The 10,116-nt window shown below is 57.4% G+C and overlaps 1 protein-coding gene across 2 annotated transcripts in view; it reads right to left on the bottom strand.

Moving 5' to 3' along the window:
• The window catches only part of PAX7 (paired box 7), a 104,218-nt gene extending 94,152 nt beyond the window's left edge, over positions 1–10,066 (bottom strand). Inside the window, exons 1-4 of one of the 2 annotated variants that reach the window (XM_010829932.1) lie at positions 9,966–10,066; positions 7,194–7,429; positions 6,505–6,634; positions 4,836–4,970 (exon numbers count right to left, since the gene is read on the bottom strand). In XM_010829932.1, the coding sequence (XP_010828234.1) occupies positions 4,836–4,970; positions 6,505–6,634; positions 7,194–7,429; positions 9,966–10,050 (586 nt within the window). In that variant the 5' untranslated portion in view covers positions 10,051–10,066. The remainder of the gene's footprint in view (positions 1–4,835; positions 4,971–6,504; positions 6,635–7,193; positions 7,430–9,965) is intronic. The other variant, XM_010829931.1, reaches the window with a different exon arrangement.
• Between the last annotated feature and the right edge of the window lie 50 nt (positions 10,067–10,116).

The raw sequence follows: 10,116 nt of genomic DNA, 5'->3' as shown, positions 1-10,116 counted from the left end.
TCTCTTCTCCTGGTTCCCTGCGGAGTCCCGAAGGCCTCCCTCCTCCGCAGCGCGCGGCTCTCGGCGGCTAGCGTCTCCGAGACCCCACCCGCAGCCCTCCGAAGGCGTCCCTCGCTCTCTGGGGCGGGTAATTACCCTCCGCTCGCCTGTTCTCGCTTGTTTCAAGTTTGTTTTCTAAATGTCTTCTATTAGATTATGTTCGTTCATTCCCCCTCCAACCTTATCTCCTTCTGTCTCTTCTCTCTTTGCCCGTCACACTCGATTTAGGCACGAGTTTATCTGGCAAACAGTTGGCCGACTCTGTTTGTTTACCGTGGGTTCCGGGGCTTCGAGCGCGCGCGCCAGGGTTCGCCTTTGTAATAGCTATCTCACTGTTGTTCTTCGTTAGTCCCAGCTCCCTCCGCCCCTCTCTCGTCTTCGGTTGGGGGGAGTAGAGCAAAGACAGGGGGAGTCTTGTCATCCCAGTGTGGGTTCGCCCCTCGCCCGGGGCCCCCTCCGCCGGGTTAGATCCCCCCTCGCCCCGCGCGCCCCCTCTCCGTCCCCCCCGTCCCCCCACGCGCCCCGGCGCGGCACAGCCCTCGCCCCCTCCCTCTCCCCCTCCGGTCTCACTGAATATCCACCGCCGAGCGCTGCCTAAAGCCGGGGAATTGCCTGACACCCTCCCATCTTCCTCCGAGCCCCCATTATGCGAAGCTGATCCCACTCTGAACAGCCTCAAATCCCGCCTGGACTCTGTTTGATTAGATTGCCAACCCGGGGTAATCCTTTGATTTGGTGGAGTGTCAATTACCTTTCTCTAAACACACATTTACAGAGGAGGGAACTTGTTGGTTTAAATCAATGCAGATTGTTTCTTGATAAATGGACTCTCTTCGACCCCTCCCTCGCTCGCTCTTCCAAGGGCCCCTCTCCCTGGGGGCCCCTCCCTCCCCTTTCCCCTTCTCGCTTATCCAGTAAACAATGCCCCTTCCAGGTGTGAAGCCGAAAAAACGGTGTGGGCTGAGGGGAGCCCTGCCCCCCTCCCGCTATTCATTCGCTCCCCCGGAGCCTAATTAAATTTGGCAGGTCCTTGTACACACAATCAAAACAGCTTCCTCCGGTGTAGCAAACGACCGAAAACCGCATTAGCAGCTATCGCTGCTGCCAAATTAAATTGTTTCCCACCTCCTTTTACAAGTGTCTAAAACCGAGACTTCGGGCTCTCCCCTCCTTCCCCGTTCTTCTCCGTCATTTCTCACTCCACACCTGTAAGTCTGCTGCTTTAAAAATGAATTAAGGAAGAACGCAAAAAAATACAAATCTGCCTCTCACACACACCCTTGGCCCCCCACTTCAGATGTCAACAGATTCTCAGATGGACTTCGCCCCCTCTCCGCAGGAGAATGCACACTATTCTTTTTAATCTTGTGACTTTTCCCCCTTATTTCACATTAATTGTGACCCAGCTGGGCTTTCCACCCTAGAGACCAACCGCGTGGTCTGATCTGGTCAGTTTCAGCCTAAACTTGTCAGATGCAAGAGGCCTCCTACTGATTAGTACTGTGGTCATTCTTGTTGTAAATAATGTCTTCACACCCATCCCCTCGGCTCTCACAGGAGGACGGTTTGACTCTGCAAACCCCTATCAAATTTCCCACAAGCATCTCCCTGGACTCAGGTTGGGAAAATCTTTTTCTTTCCCTGTCCCTCCTCAAATCCTTTTCCAGGCGGTCCCTGCCTGGGTCTGCCCTGATTCTCCTCGAAGGGGTGAGGAGGAGAGAGGCCAAGTGGCTGAGGGCAAGGAACCTTTCCAGGTGTGCTGAGTGTGGCCGGAGCCCCTAACCACAGTGGTCTGAGAATTCTCACAACCAACAATCCTAATAACTCAGTCTTAACAAGGATAAGAGCAAAAAAAAAAAAAAAAATATGAACAGCCTCATGAATATCAGCCCAAGGGGAGCAGGAGTGAGCTGTTCAGAGATGAAAGTGCACAGAAATAAAAGCTCAATTTAATCTGCTTTAAAACCCTTCAACTTAACGTTTGTGCTTCAAACTCTGAGAGTGAGGACTGATTGCGGATAAATAGTTTCTTACCATGCCTGGAAGCTATTACACCCCTCTCCAACACAGTTTCCTATTCAGCAGTCCCAGTTTTCATTACCAGCTCTAATAAGTCTTAACATTATTAAATGCCAAGCGGACGATAGGAAAAAACGGACTCAGGGAGGGATCTCTCTTTAGTGCTTAAAGAGGAGAGCTCTTAAACCCCTTCTTGGGCGACTCCCCGCCATGAGAGGGGCAACCCCCAGAGAAAGCATTTGTCAAGAGCAAGAAGCCAAAACAAAGTTTGTGGGTGTGCACCCCTCCCCCTGCTCTGCCCAAGGGGATCTCTGCCTCTCCCCACCTGGCCCACTTGGGTGGAGGTTGGGAGGTCTTTTCACCTTTAACTTGGCCATGAAACTGACACCCGGGGCCTGGGAGAGAGATGAGAGTTTCCAACTGGGTGGTTCAGCAGGATGCCAGTCCCTGGCCAAGGTACTCGAATCCAGAGCTGATAGACACCCTTTGTCCACAGATGGAAAGACAGCTCCGTCTTCCCCACTCTCACATCATCCATTCCGCCCGTCTGCGATAGCACCACACATCCACGCAGAATCCCACGATTCCATTCCAAAGTCCGGTGGGCAGACAGCCACCCTGAGACACAGGCACTTTCACAGCCATCCAGTTCCCAGCCACGGCGCGCCGCACGCCCACTGTCGCTCCAAAACCACACAGCCTGCTGGATGCCGGGCCCACCACTTTCGTTTCATTTCTGCAACTCCGCTCCTAGACTCCCAGAGCGCCAGGACTCTGCAACTGCCAGCCTCCTCCTGAAACCCTCGGGGACCTGGAGCTTCCCGGTTCCACTCAGGGAAAACCTCTGTCCAGCGAAACTGCTTGTCCGCTGGTTCTGTAAGCCAGGTCAGCACTAGAAACCCCTGGATTCCTTTGAGCCAAAGGCATCGTCAGAGCGGACTTGCTACCCTCTTCCTTCCTTTCTCTTAGGTTTCAGGAGAAATGTATCTATTGTGCTTCCTCACAGACTGAACTGGACATTCCCCTGCTGCACACACACATATACACCTAAAAGTCTCTCCGAACAAAACCATGCCTCCTCTTTCCTCCCAGGGTACCTCTCAGAAGATGCATCTGCAGTGCTGTATTTGGCCAGGAAAGATTATTCGAGTTCTCTGTCCCCTCCCAGCCCCCCACAAAGGAAGTCCAACTAAGTCCCTTTTTATTCCAAACTGAAACATGGAGTGGGTCCCCACGCAGGGGTCCCGGGCTGCCTCCTCCCAGCCAGGGGCTGCTTGGCAGGCAGCCCCCGTCCCCGCCCCTCCGCAGACCCCAGGCCCTCCGCAGGCCCGGCACAGCAGGGTGCCGGGCACAGCCCGCTCCCTTTCTTTCCTGCCCTTTTGTCCCGGTGGGACTGGGCTCTACTAGGGGCCCTGAATGTCAATAGCCCGCCCCTTCCCCAGCCCCAGCCTGCTCTCACACTGGGCTGCCCCTGCTCCCCCCTCCCCTCTTAGACCAGGCCTGTGGGGGCTGGGCCTCGCTGGGACTTGTCTTTGGAAGCGGGGCTTTGTCTGTGAAGTTCATCTTCAAGGTTGGGAGAGACTACTGAAAACCAGAGGGAGACCCGGGTAGAAGTTCCAGGGAGGCGAGGAGAGGACAACCTCAGTAACCCCTTGGAAGGAAACTCAAACAGAACTGTGCGCTTGAACAAGTTTCGGGGTTCAAGACACTCCTCCCCCACTTTTTCCAAAGCCACTTTTTTTTTAGAGGTTATTTAGAGGTTTGCCTGCTGCCTCCCTGCGTTGTGTGTCTGGGGGTTTAGCTTCTTTCCCCGGTCCACCTTTGTGACTTTGGGTCTTACGTTTTTCTTTCTTTTTCCACGCCCTCCCTACCCCCACCGCCACCCCCGAAGCACACTGACCAAGTCTCAAAGAGCCCTAGGGAGGCAGTGGTGATGGGGAACGACTTTCCTTTCCCCTGAAAATAACCCGTCAGTAAACAAAAGCACACCCCCTTTCCTGGGCGTGCAGGCGCTTGAAAGAGAAATGCCTTCCCTAGCTCACCTCCAAAATATAGCCCCGCTAAAAGCGGGGAGAGGGCGTGGTGGAGCCCGAAACTCTCCCTCCCACGGGGACCCCCCGCCCCGACCCCGGGCATCTGGGAACCTGGCCTCCACCCCTGGGCCCACCGGCGCGTGCCCGAGAGGAAAGCGCCTTAAAAATGTACGCTTCTGCCTCCGCGCTGTCTGTGCGGCCCTAGCGTCGCGGGTCGGAGAGTGAGGCGGCGGCCCACGCGGCCCGGGCTAATTTTTATTGATTGCAGCGGTCAGTCAACTGTCAGGCGGGGTTTCAAGGGACCATTTAAAGAGCGTGTGCGGGTCTGGTTAACAAATTCATTTAGGGAGCCGCGGGCCGGCTCCTCCTTCTTCGCCCCCCGCCCCTTTGCCCAAGTTTCCTATAAATAATAGATCGACACCGGGACTACCAGCCAAAACGCCAGCCCCGGAGGACGCACGGCCCGGAGCCCTCGGCTGGAGGGGGCGCGTCAGGGTGCGAGGTTCGCGGCCCCCGGAGCCCCCACGTGCTGCCGGGGTCCCCGGGGACGGCTGGACCCCGCTCTGCCGCGCAACGGCGTCGCGGGAGCCGCTCCCGGGCGCACCGAGGGGCCGCTCCACGCACACCCCGACAGGCTCTCGTTCCGCCCGCCGGTCCGGTGGGACGGCGCCGCCACTGGCCCGCACGCTGGCGCACGAGGAGCCCCGCGGGCTCGGGCGTTCCCGGCCCCGGGCGGCCCCCTACCTTTGTCGCCCAGGATGCCGTCGATGCTGTGCTTGGCTTTCTTCTCGCCGTCCTCCTCCTTCTTGTCCGCTTCGTCCTCCTCCTCCTTCTTCCCGAACTTGATTCTGAGCACTCGGCTAATCGAACTCACTAAACCTCAGAAATTCAAAGGCAAAAGAGCGGGTATAAGTCGTTGGGGCCGCGGAGGCCGGCCGCCTGGGGCGCTGGGAGAAGTCAGGAAGCGCGTTTCCCCCCTAAACACACTCAGGGGACTCACACACACCCCAGCCCTGTCGCAGGTAAACACCTACACTTATTGGGAGGCACAGGTACGGTCACCCACGTGGAGACTCACCGGGCCGGGCCCCCCAAGGCTGCGACAGAGGCCCCCCCTAAGTGCCACCCTGCCCTGCCTGTGCACGCCTGGACTTTGCGCTATCACATACCCTCAGTCAGTCGGTCAGTGAGAGTCGCTCACGCATGTCTGACCCTGTGCGATCCCGTGGACTCCACGGAAGTCTCCAGTACAGGATACTGGAGTGGGGAGCCTTGCCCTTCTCCAGGGGATCTTCCCAACCCAGGGAGAACCACGCTCTCCCGCATGGCAGGTGGATTCTTTACCAGCTGAGCCACCAGGAAAGCCTGAGAACTGGAGTGGGTAGCCTACCTTCCCCCAGACACACTCATACCCACCCTCCAGGACCTCCCTGGAGCCCTTCCACTCAGATGTGCATCCCAGTGGTATGCCTGAATGCTCAGGTACACACACACACACACACACCCCTGAATGCTCAGGTACACACACACACACACCTGAATGCTCAGGTACACACACACACACACACACCCCTGAATGCTCAGGTACACACACACACACCCCTGAATGCTCAGGTACACACACACACACACCTGAATGCTCAGGTACACACACACACACACACACCCCTGAATGCTCAGGTACACACACACACACCCCTGAATGCTCAGGTACACACACACACACACCTGAATGCTCAGGTACACACACACACACACACACCCCTGAATGCTCAGGTACACACACACACACCCCTGAATGCTCAGGTACACACACACACACACACCTGAATGCTCAGGTACACACACAACACCCCTGAATGCTCAGGTACACACACATATACCCCTGGGGGCACCTTCCCACCCACAGGCAGCAAAATCCAGGGCCTCCACACTTGGGACCCACTGGTGGCTGGGGTCAGCAATAGCACAGAAATGGTGACTCGGAGAAAGAAGTCCAGGGAACTTGTGACCGACCCTTCTAGGATGGACTCAGCCCTGTAGGCCACTCTCTGCGAAGGCGCCAAGGGAATGTCCCTTGTTATCCAACTTCATAACTTTCTGCTCAACTCCTTCCTCCCCCCTCCCGTCCTTCCTCCCTTCCTTCCTTCTGCTCCTCTCTCCTTTCCTAACTTCTTTTCCTCCCTTCTTCCCTGCTCCCATCTTCCTTTCGGTTTTAACTCCCTCCTGTGCCCTGCCTCCTTTGCGCTCTGGCTCTTTTTCTCCCAGCTGTTCTCCAAGTTCCCTGGCTTCCATCACCTCCCCTGCCCCTCAGTCCCAGCCTCACACGGCCGAGCCCTGGCCCTGGTGACTTGGAGAAAGAACACACAGGGTGGGGACTGGGTGCGCTCTGCGGGCTCAGCTGCCTCCTCACCTGAGGGCACGGTGCTGCGGTCGCAGTGCCCGTCCTTCAGCAGTCGGTCGCGGATCTCCCAGCTAAACATGCCTGGGTTTTCCCTCTTGTACTCCTCGATCTTTTTCTCCACGTCCGGAGTCGCCACCTGCTTCAGAGGTGGAGGTGGGAGAGTCGGAGTGGAGAGATGGGGTGGGGGGAGGGAGACACTTTTAATATCAACCTCCCAGGAGCCCCAGGGCCAGGCTGATGGCTCTGGTCACCATGCCTCCATTCTGAGATTGGCTTCATCCTTTCCAGAAACCTGTTCCTGGCTCCCAGGAAGGTTGCTGGGGTTGGGGAATGTAGAATAGGATAGGTAATAAACTAGAAACCTAATTAGGACCCCCTTCTCCGCCGCCACTATTCCAGGCAAGACTGAAGGAAGATTTCCCTCATTTGGGATGGCAACGGGGTTCTGGGCAGATGTAGGGACAACACAGGAATGACTCACTGGCCTTTTGGGAAATCTGGACCCCCAGTTATCCCCATCTTTGAGAAATTCAAATAATGGAGGAGGTCTGGGCGTGGGGACCTTCTTCCACTGTACTGCCCATAGGTAGCATGTAGACTCCCTACTGCTACGGGATGGCACAGGGGAGAGCGGGGCTCCAGCCAGGACCCCCAGCCACGGGAAGGCTGGCTGTCAGCTCTGCGGCAAAGACACTCACTCTGGGCTTGCTGCCGCCGATGGCCCCAGGCCGGATGGACCCGGTCTCCTGGTAGCGGCAGAGGATCTTGGAGACGCAGCCGTGGGAGACCCGCAGCTGGCGAGAGATGACGCAGGGCCGGATGCCGTGGTGGGCCATCTCCACGATCTTGTGGCGGATGTGGTTAGGCAGGGGTCGCCCGTTGATGAAGACCCCACCCAGCTGATTAACCCGGCCTTGGCCAAGCGGGGTGGACACTGGAGAGGAAAGGGGGAGATGAGGAAAAAGAGAGACATGGGGTGAGGATGGGGATACTGAGTACCGCCCTTTGGACTTCAGTTTTGTTTGAGCTCCAAGACCCCTGCAAACAGATCTCCGTCCCCCACATTTGGAGCTGCGGCGGTTCAGATGTCCGGGAAAGCTGCCATGAAGCCAAGGGAAGGCCCAGCAGGGATGGGGAGAGTGGTCAGGGCTGGCTGCCAGAGTCCTCCCAGATGCCTCGAGTCCCCAGTCCTGCCACACTACGGAAGATCAGGATACACCTGGGGGATCTGTGTCTGAGAAGGGGAGGGAGAGACGCAGAGGGGACAGCCTAGAGACCGGTGGAGCCTGGGTACTCGAAGTGATGGCTCTCTGGACTGGCAGCTTGGGCGGAGGGTCTGCTTGCCTTCTAGAGACGCTGATAACCGGTGAGATGGGGCCCATCTGGTCGGTTCCATGCTCTAAGTGGTCAAGTCTGATCCATTTGATATTGGCCCTGGAAAGGCTGGTTGATTACTAGTATTTACAGCTCTGGCTTGTGCAGCAGAACTGTCCTACCCATAACTGGATGGTCGAGGCACAGCAGAGGGACTGGCCACAGAAAGCTGTTGGCTGCTGCCCCCAGGGGCTCCTGGCTGCCCCTCGAGGGACTCCCCTTCCTTCCAACCTCTCTCGCAGTTCAGATTTCGTTTGGGGATGATTTGGGGGTGATCTGCTCCACTGTCAGCAAGCTCCTAAATCAAATACTCATTCGGCCTCAGACACTCGTGAACTGTCCCTGCAGCTTCGAAGAGGCCGGTGCACAGATGGGCCAGAGTCCCTTCTGGGAACCAGGAAGACAGAAGCCCTTCGCCGTGTGAGCCGGGGAGGGGAGCACGCGGAGGAAGCTTTAATGCAGAGTCCACACAATTTCTTCCCAGAAGGTTGGGGGTGGGGGGGACACCCGGTGCACTAATTCAGCCTCGATCCCCCCAATTTGGGGACTCGGCGGCTGCGGAGATCTGGTGGATTAGAACGATTTCACAGCCCCGGGAGTGGAGGGAGCTGACAGTGTAATTGCAAGAAAGGAGGCGAGCAGAGGCTCGGTAGCTGAGCTGTTCCTACCGCCTCCTCCCCTCGCTCTGCCGTCCCCCCCGCCCCCCGCCCCATGGAAAAGTGGGTGCCTGAAGCCACCCTCGGATTTAATCAGAAATCGTGCGTCGCCAAGTCAGAGTCACTCGGTCTCCATGGCGGGATATGCCATTAGCGCTGGAGAGCTCTCGAGCGCCCAACTTTATATTCAAGAGCCTCTTTAGCGACCGGCACTCGGCTCTCCTCAGTATTCTCCGTCATGTTGGGCAAATATTGTCCTAATCCGCTGCGCGGCCGCGGCCGCCTGTTTTACTTGCATTCGCTACAAGAGAGCGCTGCGACAAATCCCCGGGCCGGCGCGCTCTCCCGCCTGCGTGGCTGCTCGCGCGCACTTGATCACGGAGCCGCTCTCATCGCCGCGGTCTAATTCCGGGGCCCGCGCCGTCTAGCTGCCGGAGGGACACCCCCCTCCCCGGATCGCAGGCTGCCTGCCCGTCCTTCCCCTCCTTGCCTTGTTTCCCCTCCTCGCGTACAAGTGGCTCATACAATCATAAGAACAGTAATTAAAAAATAAAAGTCGCACCTATCTCTAACCACGTCTGACATCCTGGGCTACCTACCCCCAGAAGCCAAGGGATCCCTCAGTTGACAGGTCGAAGGCCTAATATTAGTTTACAAAGAAAACAAAACAAGAACGCAGGAAAGGGTCTTGGTGCGCTCCAGCCCTTGCTGGAGCCAAGAACCGGTTCACCCCCGCCAGTCCCTTCGGCTCATCCCCGGTGCTGGATGTTTAGGGAGGAGACCTTAGAAAACTAACACTCTCCCCTTGTCTGGGCATTTCCATGCCCTCTCGCCGTCTTGAGGTCTCTCCCGAGGGATTTCTAGAGTTCGGAAGCCCGAGTGGAAAGTTTCCGGGGGGCGGAAACCGTTACTGTTTATTATTTCACATTAGTTTGTTTCCAGGCTCGAAGGCGAGGTCCTAGTTAAGAGATATAAAACATCACACACTCTTGGTATTTCGAAATAAAAGGGATTGTTAAACCATCCCAGGGTGAAAAGAACAATTCAAAACAAGAGTAGAAAGCCCCGTAGCTGGCAGGACACAGGGGAGCCGAGAAAGTATTAGGTGGAAAGTATCTGAAAATAGTGGAATGAGTTGAGATCCACTAGGACTTGAAATTGACTAGGAGTCGAGATCGACTCGGAGTTCAGCCCGGCGGGGAAAGGCCGCAACCCAGGACCCGTGACGCTGGGGCCGCTGGTCGGTGAAACCCACGCGGAGACGGACGAGTGTGGGTCCCCAGAAACTTCCTGGGTCGGGCGCCGGGACTCGGACTCAAAAGCGAAGGGAACCCCCCGGCTGCTCCCTTGCTGGCGCCGCCGCCACCCCGCGAAGATTGCCACCTCCCCGAGGACTCGGAGGCCCCGGCGGAGGAGGGAGGCCACCCCGGGCGCTCTTACCTTCCAGGGGAAACCCCGTGCGAGGGTAGTTCTGCCCGGGAGCCGGCCGCACCATCCTGGGTACCGTGCCGGGGAGCGCCGCCATTCTTCGCGCACGCCGGCGGCGGGTCCCGAGTCGGCGAAAACCCCTTTCCGCCCGCTTCCCCTCCCC

This window comes from Bison bison, unplaced genomic scaffold, assembly GCF_000754665.1.
Source record: "Bison bison bison isolate TAMUID 2011002044 unplaced genomic scaffold, Bison_UMD1.0 scf7180017864516, whole genome shotgun sequence".
Lineage (NCBI taxonomy): Eukaryota > Metazoa > Chordata > Mammalia > Artiodactyla > Bovidae > Bison > Bison bison.
Note: the sequence above shows the minus strand (reverse complement) of the source record. Positions and strands in the feature narration are given on the sequence as shown.